Source organism: Panthera onca, chromosome E1 (assembly GCF_046562875.1).
Source record: "Panthera onca isolate mPanOnc1 chromosome E1, mPanOnc1 haplotype 2, whole genome shotgun sequence".
Lineage (NCBI taxonomy): Eukaryota > Metazoa > Chordata > Mammalia > Carnivora > Felidae > Panthera > Panthera onca.
The window spans coordinates 1,387,662-1,404,895 of record NC_138352.1 but is presented as its reverse complement, the minus strand read 5'-3'; the positions used below and the strand labels follow the sequence as shown (position 1 = coordinate 1,404,895).

Here is a 17,234-nt window from a genome sequence, read left to right as displayed (position 1 = left end):
GTGCCTTGGCGGCTCAGTCAGTTAAGCCTCCGACTTCAGCTTGGGTCATGATCGCACAGTTGGCTGGTTCGAGCCCCGTATCCGGCTCTGCGCTGAGATCGCAGAGCCTGGAGCCTGCAGCCTGCTTCGGATTCTGGATCTCCCTCCCTCTCTCTGCCCCTCCCCGACTCGCGCTCAATCTTAAATAAAACATTAACAAAATTGAAAACAAAAACAGAAAAAAGAAGAAGAGGGAGCGGGCTGACAGGAAGTTAATCTGAGGTGGGAGCCCATCACAGGAAGCACGTGACCCGTGAGTGCCGCGGGAAGGGGAGGTCTGAATTCACAGACGCAGAACCACAGGTCCTGAGCACCTCGGCCTCTCTCACGTCTCCAGGCTCCAGACCCCAGGCCGCCCTACTTTCCTGGAACATTCCTCCGTTTAGCAGAGGACAGGTAACGTCATGCTTCTCCCTCCCTCCTGGGAGCCCGGGTCGGAGGGTCCAGGCCTGACTTGTAGTCCCCTCCCCTCTCTGGCCTGATTGCCCTGGACTGAGAGGAAGGCCCACCCTGGCGCCCTCCCGGGTCCCCAGAGTTCCTTCTGGGCCGATGTTCCCTGGGGGGGAAGCTCCCCTTGCGGTCTCTGAGTTCAAGAGTTTACTGACCCTGCTTCTGTGCCCGTTTCCTATTATTGTCCTCCTCTTTCCTGCTCTGTCATCGCTTGGCCGATTTAGAAGCAGGGGGCTGCCTTTTTGACCACATGGGTATGGCTCTAGCCAAGGGCACTGTGCTCGGAGCTGATGCATGGAGAAAGGGATGGTCCCCTTCCTCCCGGGATTGCATCTGGGGTTCATGATGAATCTCTTTTGTAACTTCTTACTGTAGGTCTTATACATATTTTGCTAGTTTATTCCTCTTTTTCTGCTACTATAAATGATGTGGTTTTTTAATTCTACTTTTGTACGTTACTGATACACATAAAAGCAACTTATTTTTGGACATTGACCTGATAGCTAGTTGCCTTGCTAAAATCCCTTATTATTTTTTTAATGTTTATTTATTTTTGAGAGAGAGAGAATAGGGGAGGGGCAGAGAGAGTGGGAAAGAGAGAGAATCCCAAGTAAGCTCAGTGCCATCAGAACAGAGCCCAACTCTCGGCTTGAACCTACGGACTGTGAGATCATGACCTGAGCCGAAATCAAGAGTCGGACGCTTAACCAACTGAGCCACCCAGAGACCCCAATCCCTTCTTATTTTGAATCACTTTTCTGATCATTCTTTTGGATTTACTACCCAGGCTACCATATCATATGAAAATACTGACAGTTTTGTTCTTTTGTTTTTCATCCTTAGGGCTTTAATTTCTTTTTCTTGTCTTACTGCTCTGTCCAGGACCTCTGGTGCTGCTAAATACCAACAGAGACAGTAGGCATCCTCGTTTGGTTCCTGCTTTTAAAGGAAATGTTCCTGGGGCACCTGGGGGCTCAGTCAGTTAAGCATCCAACCCTTGATCTCGGCTCAGGTCATGATCTCACGGTTCATGAGTTTGAGCCCCACATCGGGCTCCTTACTGATAGCGTAAAGCCTGCTTGGGATCTGTCTGTCCCTCTCTTTCCCCCTCTCCTGCTCTCTCTTGCTCTCTGTCTCAAAATAAACTTTAAAAAAATATAAAGGAAATACTCCTAAGATTTACTTATTAAAAATAATATATACATAAGCTTTTTGTAAATTCTCTTTATCAGGTTAAGGAAATTTCCTTCTAATCTGCTAAGGTCTTTTTCATGAAAGTGTACTGAATGTCATCATTTTTTCCCCCTGGATCTGTTGAGATGATCATGTGTTTTTCTTCTTAAATCCGTTAGTGTAAATTTTTAGTTTGAGCTCCTTTATTATTATTTTATTTTATTTTATTTTATTTTATTTTATTTTATTTTATTTTAGAGAGAGAGCATGTGAGAGGGGGAGAGGAGCAAAGGCAGAGAGAGAGAGAGAGAGAGAGAGAGAGAGAGAGAGAAAGAGAGAGAATCTTAGGCAGGCTCCACATTGAGCCCCCTGACGCAGGGCTCAATCCCACAACCCTGGGATCATGACCTGAGCCAAAATCAAGGGTCAGACACTTGACCAACTGAGCCACTCAGGCACCCTGAGTGTTTAGTTTGAGCTCCTTTAAAAGCAGAGCCTGGAACAAAGACTTGGGTTCAGGTAGGTTATTAGACAGGTGATTCCAGAAAGGAGGGCAGGGTGACTGAGAAGGGAAGGAAGAAAAGCCAATTACAGGAGCTTGACTGATGTCACGGCTGTAGGCAACGGGAGCTTGACTGTTGGGACCTCTGATAGGCCTGCTAGATGCTTCCCAGAATTGCCCAAGGAAAAGGAAGACACTGGAGCTCTTCATATCCACCAGCTCCTATCCTTCGCTGCTTGAGGGCTGCATCTTAGGGAACTTCTCTCCCACTTCTGGGAAACATTTAGCAGGCGTATCCTAACGCTATCCCTAATAAACACTTTTGTTGTAGAAGTTCTCTTTCTCTACTATGAACAGAGATGTCCCATTTTTCTTGTGGGTAGTGTTTGCCACGTATCTTTTTCCCCATTCTCTGACTTTGCAACCCTTCCATACTCTTAACGCCTAAGGTGTGACTCATAAACAACAGACAAGTGGGGTTTGTGTTTTCATGTTTTAAAAATCTAATCTGAGATGAGAATTTAGGAATAACTGAGTCCATGGCTTCCATTAAACCCTGCTGAATAAGAGTGGAGTTTTAAAACCTGCCTTTTCAACAAGCTGGCAAGAACCCTAACCCGGAAGTTTCTCTTCTGAGGTAGTGCGTTTGAGCTATTTTTAAAAATCGGCTTTTTTGTTTTTGTTTTTGTGTTTTTGTTTTGTTTTGTTTTAGAGTAGCTTTAGCTTCACCGCAAAACAAAACCGCCCCCACACGTGCACAGTCTGCCCTGTTGTCAACCTCCCCCACCGGATTGGTACATCTGTTACATTCAGTGAACCTGCATGGACGTGTCATTGTGCATTCATGGGTTTACATTTTTTTAAATGTTTATCTTTGAGAGAGAGAGACAGACAGATTGCAAGCGAGCGGCAGAGAGAGAGGAAAACACAGAATCTGAAGCAGGCTCCAGGCTCCCAGCTAGTCAGCACAGTTCGAGTGGGGCTCGAACGCACGAACTGCGAGATCATGACCTGAGCTGAAGTCAGACACTTACAGACTGAGCCACCCAGGCGCCCCATCGTGGGTTTAGACAAACGTATCATGGCACGTGTCCGTATCATAGCTCACACAGAGTAGTTCCAATGCTCTAAAAATCCTCTGTTGTCTGCCTCTTCACCCGTCCCTCCTCCCCTACCCCTGGCAACCACTGATCTTTCCTCAGTTTTCCTCTTGCTCTATCCCCTCATACTTCCGTGAGCTGGGCACATTATTAATCCACCCAAGCCCCTGCTTTCTCAAATGCATCATCAGAATGGTTCCTTATTTGTATGGCTCTGGTATGATAATTAAATAAAACAACGTATTAACACCTCCGCTCAGTCCCTAGCAGGGAATACAGGTCAACGAAATGTTAGTTTCCCTTTTCTTCTCCCTTCTCTTAGTAATCAGATGTCGAGTTTTGCTGAGAGAAAAACAGAGGGAAGTACTCCCGTGACAGGGTGTATCGCCAAAAATCTAAGCAGGGGAGGGCAGAAGTGGTTATTGTCTTCCGAACCCTCTTTCCAACTTGGAAAGTCCCTCCCTTTCTGCTTCCTGTTATCAGGGTTGCTGTGCCTGCCTTATCCATTTTCTCAGTCCAACACCTCTGCCCTACATCCGACAGATGCACAGGCACCCTCTGCCTGTAAGCTGTCCAGAAGCTAAAATGACTCAGAACTGAGCTGTATGTGCAGGACAACATGCCTGCAGGACATCAGAGGGAATCATGACCCAGGTCATGCCTGTGTGCTAGTCACATCAAATCTCATTTCCAAGGGCATGGCCGTGAATCACATTAAAAGTTTGCAGATTTGTCGAGATAACAGGTCCGTGAACCATTCCTTTTCCCGGCCCTTCTGTTGTGCCTGATTTATGAATACAAGGCTTTGTCCTTGCATTCAATCCAGACACCAGCCGGGAATAGATTAACACAGGGCAAGGACTTGAACAAAAAAATTTTGTTTAGATTTTATTTTGATTTTTTGATTTTTTGATTTTTTGAAATGTTTATTTATTTTTGACACACAGAGAGAGAGACAGAGCATGAGCGGGGGGAGGGGCAGAGAGCGAGGGAGACACAGAATCCAAAGCAGGCTCCAGGCTCCGAGCTGTCAGCCCGACGCGGGGCTCGAACTCATGACCCTGAGATCAAGAGTCACATGCTCTTCCGACTGAGACCACCAAATTCTTCTGACACCACCACGTAGCAAGGATTAAAAAAAAAAAATCGATCTGACAATTTATTCAACTATCATTAAATGTTTCATCTCTATTGTGATTATTATAAATCTGGACTTTTGAATACCATCTTTTTAAAAATTTACACTTGCCCCTCTTTTTCCATGTTTTTCTCCTTTAATTCTTTTGATTAAAGGTTGTTTTCATGCCGTTTTAAGCTTCTCTAGTGGTTTCTAACTTAAATACCCTATCTCTGTTGGTTTTTCTTACAACTTTACCCTGCTTCTATAACTTAAAGTATATCCTCCCTCCTAAACAACACAGAGTTTAGAAAGCTTGAACCATAATCCTCTTTTAAGTATTATTGCCCAGTATTTTACTTTTGAACATTTTAAGACTTCTCAAATTAAGTATTATAAATATTGTTACTGCAGACAGTGGTTGTTTTGTTTTCATTCATATTCATTTACACTTTTGTTTTCCCATCCTTCCTTCTTGCATAGAAAACGGTCCTGCAATCATTTTTCCTTCTTCTGGACGCACATCTTTAAAAGTTCCTCTAGTGGAGTATCTTGGGGGTAAACTCTCTCAGGCTTTGTTTATCGTGTCTTTATCTCACCTTGGTTCTTGAAAGACCGTTTTGCTGGGAACACAGGAGAAGTCACTGGATTAAGACCCAGTCAGGACAGAAGCCTTCCAAAGCCCTGTGGAGACATGAGTTCACTTCCCAGACTAACGCTCCAACCTCCCCTCCCCTCCAATCCTCTTGAATCTTCTGGAGCATCCTCACTCTTCCAGCTTCATTGTCCCCTTCATTGGAGAACTCAGAGACCCTAAAGAATAAGCCAGGAAGTATTTGGTGGTGGGACAGTGTTCCGAGACGGAACACCAGAATTTCTTCTCTCATCTACATCATGGTCGGTTTCCTTTTGTCCACGGGCAACTTCTTGGCATCAGGAAGCTTTGGTCTTCCTTCTTTGTTTGAAAGCATCCATCATGGCCTTCTAGGGTCTGATCATCAGGCCCCCGAAACCACTTTATTCTCTCTCCCAGAAGACCTCCAGGCCTCATGCAAGTAGAGCACCCTCCCTCCCACCCCACCCTCCCATTCTGTCCGGAAAGTTCCGTGAGGCAGAACAGGGCTCAAAATAACTCCCTGTGCAAGGACCCGTAGCCAGCCCTGGACTCCAATGGGCAGGTGAAGGGCCTGAAAAGCTCTTTCATTTTTGCCACACAGAATCATCGTGAGCCCTCAACCCAACTCACTTCCTGCCAGAGTCCACCCCACAGCCAGCACGTGACCTGGGACAATTCTGGGTCACTTTCCCTCCACTGCTGAGTGGCGTTCCTTTCTACCAGCTTCTTCACTTGCCAGGGCATACGCACAGACGGCTGCTGGCTCTTGGGTGCGTACTGTTAGGATCAGAAAGGGAAGGGCTCGTTTCCACCAGTTCTGGTTCAGAGTCCCGGGAAAAACACCGCCCAGGCCTAACTCTGAGTGCCCATCTTTGGGGAGTAAGGGGCCCTGGTTGGCCTTGTTATGTGTTCAGCCCAGCTCCGTGGCCTCGGGGTCGGCAGAGATGTCAGACCCCCATCCAATCTCGCCTGGGTTGTACATGAAGACAAACTATTTCTTCCATTCATTTACTCATCCATCCGTCCACCATCAACCGTTTGCCAGGCCTGTCTGCGTTAGAACAGCAGGATGTGACATTCAGCTTCAGCCCCCGTGGGTGGGAGGTCAGTGGGGAGGGAAAGCAAGTTGATGTGTAAGCTATCAGAGATAACACACGTCTAACACGGCCGTGTTCGTGGGCCTGGTGTGCCCCAGGCAAGGAGGGCCTGCCCAGGGCAAGAGAGAGAGAGAGAGCAAAGAGGAAGTGGTAGGTGGGAACAGGGGCTGACAGGCTTAGAGCAGAACCTATGGACCCCAGGAGCTTCACCCCTGTGGGGATAGAGTCAGGCTGGCCCAGCAGCATGTGTGGTTGGGATTCACAGTCACAGACCCTTCCAGAAGCTGTCTGGAGCTCCCTGGGCATGAGCCACCCTCCTCCCCCAGCCTGGCATGGCAAAGAAGACCCCAGAAATTTCCTCTGGCCTCCTGCTATCTTGCATTCCCCTCCCAAGTGTCTCCCGGGGATGAAGTGTCTAAGAATCCTTCTCTTGCCCCTGCCCTGTGGGCTTTGGCATCACCACAGCTCCTTTCACTCATATAGACTTCACGCTCCCCTAGGTATGTGACGTTGGACAGGTCAGTTAATCTCCCTCTGCCTCAGTTTCCCCATCGCTAAGATGGGGACAGTAATAGTACCTGCCTCATGGAATTGGGGGATTGGTTAGTTAACGTTTGTAGAGCCCTTATGATGGGGCTGATCAACAGTCAGTAAACGCTCACTATTGCATTACTTTTGTTATTATTTTTGTCGTTATTACTCTCATCATCATCATTCTTCTGACCCGGTGGAGACCACAGAGTCTCCGCACAGCAGTGCCTGCTGTCCGAGCCCCAGGGCCGCACCCTCAGCCTCCCCGAGGGTTCGGGGAGTGTTTCCTGCAGCCACACGGACCAGATCCCGGGCTGGGGTTACGGCTTGCTCTTTTCTGCATCTTCTCTCGGCATCACTCCAAAGCAGTGCTGTCCAGGGACGTACCCGGGTCCGGGCTGACAAGCGGCACTTGCCCACCACACGTGGTGGTGACAGCCTTTGGCCTCAGCAGCCAAAGAGAAAGGCACGACTTTACACTCGCAACCCAGGAATGGAGTTTGGCCTGAGCCCTGAAAACGCTGGGGCGCCCCTGATAAAGCAAGGAGACCTGCTCCTCTCCTGCCTCTCCCAGGCTCTGCTGGCCCCAGGGACTCCTGCTTCTGGAGATTCCCTCAGTAGGTGATAAAGCCTCCCTAGAAATGCACGGCAGTGCCTCAGGCCCTGAGCCCCCCATCCCCAGACCAAGGCTCCCTGCCTGGAAGGGCTGGGGGAGACACAATAAACCAGGCCCTGGAAATAGAGGCTGGGGTTTGGGCTACAGCCAGACTGACCCCCATTACCTCTGTGTCTGGGCTGCTGGGGACGGTTGTGGGAGCACTTCCCTCAAATTGTCCCTATCGGCTGAGTCAGGACAGGTCAAGGTTGCAAGTGGGTGGGTGTTGAGGTGTAAGTAGCTGTGCTGGGGGTCCGCTGGAGCGCCTCCAGTTCCTGCCCAGGTCTCCTTAAAGAAGTCTGGCTCCCTGCCCGCTTTGCTGTGGAGACTGCATGTCCTGGACCGGCCTGACTTTGAATACTGTCTTCCCAGAGGGGAACTGGACAACGTGTCCTTGGGATTTGGGGTTCCCAGGTCTGGGGCTCATAGGCATCACTGCCCTCTATGCACCCACAGTGCACCGAGCCCCACGCACACTCACGTCCCTCACAGACACGCGCAGCTGTCGCTCGCCCTGCCCCCTGCACAGCAGCATGGCAGGAGGCCAGGTTGTATCCCGGCTTATCGGCTACAACCCAGCTTCCTCTGCCTGTGTTCTTGCAGGCCTGGAGCTCTGAGAGCCAGCCTCCCAAGTGACTTCCCGAGAACCTCTCAGATAATGAGAGGAAATGTGGTCACCAGCGCATAGAAGGCTAGAGTTCCGGGCTGCAGCTCCAGGCCACCACTCCCTGACCTGGGCCCACCATCTCTCTCCAGGCAGCCCTCAGCTGTTCACCGTGAGCCTGTGGATGCCGCTCAAGATGTCCCCTTTTGGTTGCTGGGGCCTGCCCGCCGCCCTTCTCGCCCTGTTCTGCTGCCCAGGTGAGCTGGTGCCTGGGGTTCCTGACTTGGCGCATGCCAGCCCAGAGGGTGGGCCCCTGCTCCCCTGGCTTCAGGCGTGGGAGGGGGTCCTGGTCCTGAAGTCACTGAGGCTTTGAACACAGTGGCGGCCACCACGGGTACAGGATGCCGTGCCAGCCTGGCTTCTCCATGATCCTGGGGGCGAAGAAAAAAAAGCTAGCCTTTTGGACACAGCTTCGTGGCCTGTGGCAGGTCATGGAGGCCGAATGGTGGGCTGCACGGGGGCCTGAGGTGGAAGGGGTTGCTGGGGTTCAAGGAAAGGTGAGGGAGTGCCCCAGCTGTTCCTCAGATGTGGCTTCGAGACAGCACGGGGCAGCAGAGGACATTGCCTTTTGACTACGGCCTACAGAAGGGAAACCCACACATCTTCCAGGGGGTCAGGGGACTTGAAGGAAAATGCCACCATGTGCTGAGCACTCTGTTTTGGACAACCTGCCAGGTGCTTTTCAAGTACTATCTCACTGAGCTTTCACCACAACCCTGCAGGAAGGGGATTACTAGCCCATTTGACAGATGAAGAAACAGGTTCAGAGAGAGAAAGCACCTTGCCCAGGGTCACACAGCTGGTACCTGGCAAACTCAGGATTTGAATCCAGCTCTGTCTACCTGCAAAGCTCCTTTCTTGTCATTTCATTATATGCCACCAGCTGAGGGCTCAGTGGGGACATGCTGGAGCTGTGGGAGCACAGGGCAGGCCCAGTTGGTTGGGACCAAGGACCTTCTGGCCATCACTGAGTGGGAGGTGAGCACTGGGGACTCAATCTTTATGCATCAAGTACTTCCCGAATGTCTGCCATACACAGGGCATTGTGCTAAGCACTAAGAGAAACCTGAAAAATCTGGGCCCTGCCTTCCAGAAGCTCCAGAACATCTAAGGGAGAGTCAGCATGAATATAAGTCATTTGCAATTACCTTTCTAAACTCTTCTCCCCCTGCCTTCCTCCTTGCTGAGCTCCAGCCATCCCGATCTTGCCATTCCTCAAGCATACCAAGCATGCCCTTGACCTGGGGTCTTAGTGCTGGAAACACTCCCCCTCCCCAGATAGCTGCAGGGCTCACCCCCAGCCCCTCCAGGTCTTTGCTGGATATCTTGGTGAGGCCTGTGCTGACTATTAAAATGACGGCTCCACCCACCCCCATTCTCCTTCCCTGGGCACTTGTCACCACCCGGCAGGCTGGCTATTTCACTTGCTGATTATCGTCTGTCTCCTTCACTATAATGTGAGCTCTGCAAGGGCAGGGTTTGTTCTGCTTTGGTCACTGCCGTGTCACCAGAGCCTAGAATGGCACCTGGCACAGAACAGCTTTTCAAAGAGCATTGGCAGAAGAAAAGAAAGGAGAAAGGGTTAAACCCATGGCCACAGGGGCCAAGAGGACACAGTCCACCTCCAGTTCTGAGAGGCCTTCATGGAGAAGGGGACATTTGGGCTGGACTTTGAAGGTCAAATAGGATCCCTCCCCATGGTGATGGAAGATGTAAGAAGAATGGAGATGGAGAAGACTAATTTGAAGGCGATGGGCTGGAGGAAGAGTAACCAGAGGCAGGGAGACAGCTGGGGCAGCAGGGAGACCTCTGTCTAGAGGTGAGGTAATAAATAAGGCCTGAACAAGGGGAGAGTAGCAGAGGGGCCATCTCTGGACGTTCTTCCTGGGCACCTGTCCCTTGATCAGACAGCCCGTGGTGGGCAGTTCCATGGTGCAGGGCAGCAGAGACATTTGCTGCCCCGTATTTCTGGTCTTCCAGGGTCTGGTGAGACGTTTGAGGTACACACGTATCCAGAGCAGCTGGCGGTGGAGCCCGGAGGGTCCACGTTGATCAACTGTAGTACCAGCTGTGCCGTGCCTGACACCAGTGGCCTGGAAACCACTCTAACCAAGACTCTGGTGGCCAGTGGAACTCAGTGGAAGCAGTACTTGGTCTCCAATGTCTCCCAGGACACAATCATCTACTGCTACTTCACCTGCTCCAGGAAGCAGAAGTTAAAGAGTCTCAACGTCAGCGTGTTCTGTGAGTGCCACACGGACCCTCCTTCCCGCGGGCTGAGCCTGTGTCGGCTGCGTGTCTGCTGGGCTACTCTGTTACTGCTCCCGGGCACTACATATGGTTCCCACCTCCCTGGGCTGCTGGGGTGACAAGGAACAGGACCCCCCACCTTGGGCTCAGAATCTGCTCACACCCTTCACTGGCCTCCTTGAGCCTGCTGGCAACCCCAGGTCTGGGGCTTGCTCAGAGGACAATCTAAGCAAGGTCTGCACAAATCTGAAAGTCATTTCCCGGGCAGGGCCCGCAATCTCCTCCCCGCTCGGTAGCAGTGGACACCCCCCTCCCCGTGACGAGTAGTGGGGCACCAAAAGAAAGGCCAGTGTGCTCTCCAGTCGCCCCTGCCCTTCACGGAGAGAAGGTTAAGGCACCCCCTGGGGCTTTTATATTCCTGGGGGCCCCTGGAAAATGTGTGACCATCACACACACACACACACACACACACACACACACACTTGCATGTGGGCCACGGATACCTTCCCATAGGCCAGGATTCCCTCCACATCTCGGCACCAAGAGTATGGCTTGGGTCTTTCCCATGACCAACATCAGTGGATCAAGTGAATAGAAAGATGTCCTAAATCCAGCCTATTATCCTGGGGTGACTGGGGCAAGGTATTCTAGTTCACAAGAGAATCCAGGGTACCACGGAGGGCCCTGTTTAATAGATAAGGGATGGAGGCGGCTATGAATCTGATCCTGGAGAAGCAAGGCAGGTCTGACTCCAGTCCCTGCCTCTTAAGTGAGGACCCCACAACGCGCGGCCCTGATCTAACGAACACTCCCTTCTAAGTCCCAATATAATCATCCAGCTGTTTAATGTGGAAATCTGTGTTTGATTTCTGGAGGAGACCGATCCAAATTTTTTATTTCTAGCTGGCCGTACACTTTCTGGACCTCCTCTTTGTAGACACCTGACCACCTCCATTCTTGACCATTCCAGAAAATATCATGTTGGTAAAACTACCACCCAATATGTCCTTCACCCTGAAGTGTTTCCTTCTTCCCCTCTCTACACTCTAGAGCAGACCAGGCCCCAGCCCGCTTTCCCAAATCCAGCCAAGGACCTGATAACACTACGGTGCCAGGGGCTGGGCCTGGCTGGGTGGGGCCTGCTGGGACAGCACCCTCATTCTGACCAGAACCCCCGCTCTTTCTTCCCCACAGACCCTCCAAAGCAAGTGCTGCTGAAGCTGAAGCCCACTCGGGTGGCTGTGGGGGGATCCTTCACCATCGAGTGCTGGGTGCCCAATGTGGCACCTCTTGAGAGCCTCACTCTCACCCTGCTCCGTGGCAAGGAGGCCATGTACAACCAGACCTTTAGGACGATGGCACTTGCCCCCCAAGAGGCCACAGTCACACGTAACGCCACAGCTCACAAGGAAGACGGCCGCCACAACTTCTCCTGCCGGGCAGACCTGGACCTGCGGTCTCTTGGTGGGGACATCATTCACGGTGTCTCAGAGCCCCAGACGCTCAAGGTCTATGGTGAGGGAGAGCCCCCAGAAGGAGGGGGTGGGAGGGAGCATTCATCTCCCGTTCCTTAGAGGAAGAAAAAACCTTCACCACGTTCTCTGCCAGCTCAGGGGCCAGGCGCCCAGGGACCCCACACTTAATCCCAGGGGGTTCCCTCTTGCTCTCTGTCTTCCCCGAAGCTCTCTCCACGTGCCCAGTTTGGACCCCAACTAGTTGCTTGACCATTAGTGACCAGTGTGACCTTGACCAAGTCAACCTCCTCTCTCTGGCCACGGCCCCTGTCTACATCTAGAGATTTGGCCCTAAGATCCCCTGGAGCTCTGCCATTCTGTGACCCTTGATGGCCAAGGTGTTCCCTGTCTTCAGAGTTTGGTAGAAGCTCACTCACTTCTGGCCAGGGAAGGGCTTGGTCTGGACCACGCCACTGTCCAGGCCATGGTGTCCAGCAACCATGTGCTGGGGGACATCTGCCCTCATAGTCTCACAGAGGGCTGGCTGGTAGCCTGGACCCTGGCCCACCTTTCCCCTAGGTATTACACCATTAGCCGCTCACGTCTGCAACACGGGTGACTGCAAGATGGGGGAGGGCCGGGTGGGCGACAAGCACACCTCTGGGGCCCTAGCACGTGGGACCGGAAGACTTCTAAGACCACTGCCCCCTCCTGCCTCCCCAGAGCCCAGGCCAGACAACCAGATGGTCGTCATCATCACAGTGGTGTCCGTGCTGCTGTTCCTGTTTGTGACATCTATCCTCCTGTGCTTTGTCTTCGGCCAGCATTGGCGCCAGAGGCAGATGGGCGCCTACAGGGTACAAGGTGCTTAAAGGGGCCTGAGTCGGGCCTACTGGGCACAGCCTACATGAGTGGCATGGTCACCAGCACGGCAGCCACTGGAAGTCAGCGTGGCTCCTCAGGGTTGTGGTCCAGCCCTGGCTGCAGGACTCTAAGGAGCAGCAGAGGACTTTGGGACCATTTCCTCTTCTAGTCTAAATATAAATACCTGGATTAACCCTGTGCCTCAGTGTCTTCTCCTGGGATAGAACTCAGCAGCTGGGAAGGGTACCCACCAGGCCCAGACTTCTCTCTCCAAATGTCTCCTAAGTCTCCCTCCGCCCACTCATTCACAGGGGCCTTCTAGAGCGCCAGCCAGCCCAGATCCTGGGGTGCCCGCATGCTGACCAGCCCGGGCACCAGACACCCATTCTCACGGGGCCCTGAGTGACTAACTTCTGAGGGAGGGTGGGGCAGAGAGACTTCTCTTCCTTCTTGGCCCTCTGGGACCTCAGGCCACTCCCACTGGGAGCGGGACAGGGCTCTGACTTCTCCTTTCTGCCACAAGAACCAGCTTCCTGGGGTGAGGGTGGGGCCCAAGGGAACTGGCTCAGCTCCAGGACCTTTGAGCCAGGCCTCTCCCCCATCACTGTGGGCCTTCAGAGAGCCTCGGACAACAAAAGCAGTCCTCCCCTCACCTGCTCCATCATTAGGCCATCGACACCCCCCAGCCCTAGCCATCCCAGAGAGGGGTGAGTGGAGGAGGTCGAGGGAGGGCTCTGGGTCCCAGACCACGCCCTGTGGCTTCCCAGCCCTGGACGATGCTTAGACGGACTCTTACTCCGGGGCAGATATCAGGTCAGTCCAAGGTTTCAATGGGGTGAAGAGTGTATTGATTCACCCAGGAGAGAGCCTGGCTGCAGCTAAGGGAGGAGAAGGGCTGTTGGGCATGGGTGCAGAGTCACAGGCACTAGAGGGGCACGTAAGGGCTCCAGGGCTCTTTCCAGCCCTGCGGTAAAGCTGGCAGGGTCCCAGGGCTGGCATCTGTCCTCATGGTAGGCTCTCAGCATCATAGTAGTCTGGGGAGAGAACAGCACCTTCGCCTTGGCTCCCTTCCTGCCTCACTGGACCCCAAGGAAGAAAAGGGAAAGGGACAGGCCAATTGCCTACAGTAGTGGTGGTAGGAGCTCCCTGTCCCCCAAACGGCCCTCCTGGCCTCCTGATCCATCCCCGGCCTGGGCTTGGGCCCCACTGCCCACCCACTCTGCCCCTACCTGAAGCCGGGGGTACATCCGCACCCACAGTCCCTGTGGCACTGGGGGGTGGGGGCGGGGGGATGGCTCTCCTGAGATGGAGAAAAGAAAGACATCCCCCCCCCCCATCAGATACTCACCCCCACGTATCTCCACCCCACCCTCAGCCCCTGGTGAGCTCTTCCAGCCCAGCCCCAGAGCAGGGCCCTGGCAATGCTCAGATCCCCAAGCCTCACTTACGACCCCCTTCTCCCAGAGGCAGGAGGGTGGTGCTGAATCCTGGACGTGTCCTGCAAGTAAGGCTGATGTGGGGGCGGGGAAAGAAAAGGGACTGGCCAGGGTAGCAGGGGACCCGGACTGGGCACCGGGCAGGGGAGGTAGTGGTGGTGGAACACCAAAGGCCCTTCCTCCTGGGCTTGCTTCTCCTCCTCCTCCTCATATTCCTCTTGTTGACCCTCCAGGTAGACCTGGGGATTGTGGGAACGGGGGAGGAGAGATGATGATACCAGATCCAGCTCTCCCTACCCCGACTCCTCTGTTCCTCTAATTTCGCATAAAATGGAGCATTGTCTACATGCAAGCAAGCCACCTTGGAGACATTTATTTCTTATTTTTCAGGAGGGAAAACTGAGGCTCAAAGAGGCTGAACAACTTATTTAAGGTCACCCAGCTAATAAGTGGCTGAACAGAGCCTGGAAGCTTCCAGGTATGACTGCAGAGCCCTGGCTTTGCCCCCAACTGTGCCTCATCAGGGAGGTGGGGTGTTCATCCCGGGGACCCCCTGAGGGACGGGGCATGAGGAACAGCAGCAGGTCCGGCCAGCCTGGACGCTGGACACAACCTGGCCTCCTCCGAGCGTCAAAAGCCTACCTGGCTTTCAAGGGCGGGTTCTAAGGTAACCTGCTCCTCCAAGGAGCCTTTCCCCAACCAGGTGTGCACTCGGGCCTTGTACCTCTCCCTGTGACAGCCACCGCCAAAGCTGCCTTGTCTTCACGGCCATTCGTTTATTCTTTCACTTGTTCAACAAATATCACTTGAGCCCCTTATAAGTATCAGGCCCCCTGCAGACCCAGGGTACAGTGGTGCCTGTCCTCCCCGGCCTGTATTCTTGTGGTGGATGCACTGCAGGGAGACCTTGAAAACAAGACCTGGGTGGTCCGGATTTGGGGATCCCCACCAGATGGAGGCTTCTGGCATGGGAGTCTGGCACATAAGGGATGTCACAGGGGCCCAGCCAGGTCCACTGCACTGTTGTCTGATTCTTTTTCTCAAGGGTCCGCCCCTAGATGGATCCCCACCCTTGGACTCGCAGGCCAGGCGAAAGGCCCTGGTGGCCCACCTCCCGCGCACGCACCTGCGGGTGGGGCTGGGGCGGAGCTGGCCCTGGGTGGAGCGCTGCTGCCACCAGGCGACTCAGCAGCAGCTGGTGCATCTGCGCGTTCTGCAGCAACATCAGTTCCAGCAGGTCTGGGGCGGAGGAGCTCAGCGGGTCTATGCCAGGTCGCCCACTGCCCACGGCCCCAGGGCCTTTCCCACCGCCCACCCTCCTCCCCACCCCCCCCCCCCTCCGATCTCCCAACGCCCAGCCCAGGACCGCGCGGGAGGGATGTGCCTCGAGGAAGCCTAGAGAATGTGCGAGGCAGAGTGGGGTACACGGCGGGTGAGCCCGGAGTCTCACCTTCCTTCACTCGGCCCGGCTGCGGGGGCGGAGGTGGGGCGGCCCATGCGAGCGGCTGCAGGACGGTCACCCAGGGCTGGGGGGAGCGGGAGACTCAGCCAGGCCAGGCGGGCAAGGGATGGGGGACCCTCACCCCCCCGCCGGGACACCCCCGCCCCCCGAGTTGCCTCCCTAACCCCTCAGGGGCCGCGTTCTTCTCCCCGCGCGCCCACGGCCTCCCCCTTCCCTGAGTCTCTTCCTCTGCGGCTCACCCACCCCACTTCCTCCAGGGACGTCTCCCCAGTCAGCCAACCTCAAAGGCCGGCTCAGCCCTCACCGTCGGGGCTGCACTCTGTGATGGGAGCTGACCCCATCTTCCTCCGCTGCGGAAGGCCATGCTGGTTTCCGCGGGTCCGGGTTACCTAGGCGACGTGGGCGACGCGAAACTCTCCTTCCACGCATGCGCAGGTCCCTCCCCGGCCCCAGCGCTCCGGGCGTGTTAGGCTCTCCCACAGGAGGTGTCGCCTCTGAGGGATGCCCACCTCCAACGTGCGTCGGTTCCCCGGGCATCGCATCTTGCTCCTCCCTCTACCTCTCACCCTTGTGCACCTCCAATACCTAGCCTGGGGGCTCGTGTTTGTTGAGTGAATGAGTGAGGGGCTGGGGAGACTGGCCCGTAGAAAATTCTGTAGGAGCGGACTTGGCGGAGAGAGGCAGGTGAGTGAGGAGGGCAGAGGATGTGTTTCACTCTGAATCAGAGGGGCGTCCTTCAGGCTGGGAGTGGTTTCTGGAGCAGACCAAGGAAGCGAACATCAACCAAGTTCACAGAAAAGACCTGGGCCCTGGCCAGAAACAGGTGGCTGGCCCCTGGACTCCCCCCTTGTGGCCGTTTGCTCCCTCATTCCTGGCTGCTGCTTTACAGAGGTGGAGAACCCCAAGGAGTTCAGCACCAGTGCCCCCATTATTGTCCCACATCCTGGAAAAATTCCCAAAGCATGCATTCTTTTGACAGGAAGTTATCAAGGTCTTCTTTGCTTCAGAACAGGTGAAGGGAGAGATCTATTTCGGCAGCTGTGACCATCCTAAGATAGGCCCTGAGCAGCAGTCAAGGAAAATCCAGACAGGAAGCTGGGATTAGCACCCCTTGGGCTGCCCTTCCCCCACCCTCTACTTCTGTTCAGCTCCTCTTCCTGGCACTCCTGGTGTCTAGAACCAGAAAGACCATTCCCGCCTCCTCCTTTGTGCTTTAGAGTCGGGGAGGGGGGCCTGTGGACCGTGCATTAGCTGTGAGTCTTATAGCTTCCACGGCCATCAACAAGCTGACGTCAGGCAATGTAGTGACAGGCCCTGGGGAGTGGGATGGACACAGACATGCATCTTTCCATCTGCACCCTGGTTGCAGTTGGAGGGGCAAAACCAATCCTCGTGCTTACCATCAGCAAACCTTGACCAAGGAGATGCCTGTGTGTGCAAGGCGCCCTTCTGGACACTGGAGATACAGTAGTATATTCCTGCTGGTTCCAGCATTGCTGGGAAGTGGAAAATGTATTCATGAAGTGAAAGCAAAAATACAAGACTGTTGTATGGGGCACCTGGGTGGGTCAATCGGTTAAGTGTTCGACTTAACTTCAGCTCAGGTTATGATCTCATTGTTCATGGGATCTGTGCTGACAGCATGGAGCCTGCTTGGGATTCTCTCTCTCTCTCCTCCTCTCTCTCTGCCTCTCCCCCACTTGCGCCCCCTCCCTCAAAATAAATTAATAAACTTAAGAAAGATACAAGACTGTGCAAAGTCCCTGTGGGTGAGACATATAAGAAGGGGTCATGGGGCCCCTGGGTGGCTCAGTCAATTAAGTG

The 17,234-nt window shown here is 53.8% G+C and overlaps 2 protein-coding genes across 7 annotated transcripts; one reads left to right on the top strand and one right to left on the bottom strand.

Moving 5' to 3' along the window:
* The first annotated feature begins 310 nt into the window (after nt 1-310).
* On the top strand, nt 311-12,701 carry ICAM2 (intercellular adhesion molecule 2). The gene is made up of 5 exons (XM_060645706.3): nt 311-435; nt 7,884-8,141; nt 9,925-10,188; nt 11,389-11,709; nt 12,372-12,701. The coding sequence occupies exons 2-5, from the start codon at nt 7,949-7,951 to the stop codon at nt 12,518-12,520; spliced, it is 927 nt and encodes a 308-aa protein (XP_060501689.2). The 5' UTR covers nt 311-435; nt 7,884-7,948; the 3' UTR covers nt 12,521-12,701.
* Nucleotides 12,702-13,337: 636 nt separating this feature from the next.
* On the bottom strand, nt 13,338-15,828 carry PRR29 (proline rich 29). 6 transcript variants are annotated; one of them, XM_060645708.2, is made up of 6 exons: nt 15,715-15,828; nt 15,399-15,474; nt 15,075-15,187; nt 13,961-14,187; nt 13,742-13,812; nt 13,338-13,591 (listed from the first exon to the last, which is right to left on the bottom strand). In XM_060645708.2, the coding sequence occupies exons 1-6, from the start codon at nt 15,772-15,774 to the stop codon at nt 13,518-13,520; spliced, it is 621 nt and encodes a 206-aa protein (XP_060501691.2). In that variant the 5' UTR covers nt 15,775-15,828; the 3' UTR covers nt 13,338-13,517. The 6 variants fall into 6 exon arrangements, with proteins under 6 accessions (XP_060501691.2, XP_060501696.2, XP_060501690.2 ...); XM_060645713.2 differs by having other exon boundaries at nt 13,338-13,546; XM_060645707.3 differs by having other exon boundaries at nt 15,691-15,774.
* Between the last annotated feature and the right edge of the window lie 1,406 nt (nt 15,829-17,234).

Excerpts from the sequence above, each read along its gene's own strand:
- ICAM2 (XM_060645706.3), top strand. The coding sequence starts at position 7,949 with ATGTGGTCACCAGCGCATAGAAGGCTAGAGTTCCGGGCTGCAGCTCCA. Across the intron at positions 8,142-9,924 it reads CGCCCTGTTCTGCTGCCCAG|GGTCTGGTGAGACGTTTGAG; the intron begins GTGAGCTGGTGC and ends CTGGTCTTCCAG. Across the intron at positions 11,710-12,371 it reads CCAGACGCTCAAGGTCTATG|AGCCCAGGCCAGACAACCAG; the intron begins GTGAGGGAGAGC and ends CTGCCTCCCCAG.
- PRR29 (XM_060645707.3), bottom strand. The coding sequence starts at position 15,774 with ATGGCCTTCCGCAGCGGAGGAAGATGGGGTCAGCTCCCATCACAGAGT. Across the intron at positions 15,188-15,398 it reads GCCGGGCCGAGTGAAGGAAG|ACCTGCTGGAACTGATGTTG; the intron begins GTGAGACTCCGG and ends CCTCCGCCCCAG. Across the intron at positions 13,813-13,960 it reads GCCTCTGGGAGAAGGGGGTC|GAGAGCCATCCCCCCGCCCC; the intron begins GTAAGTGAGGCT and ends TCTCCATCTCAG.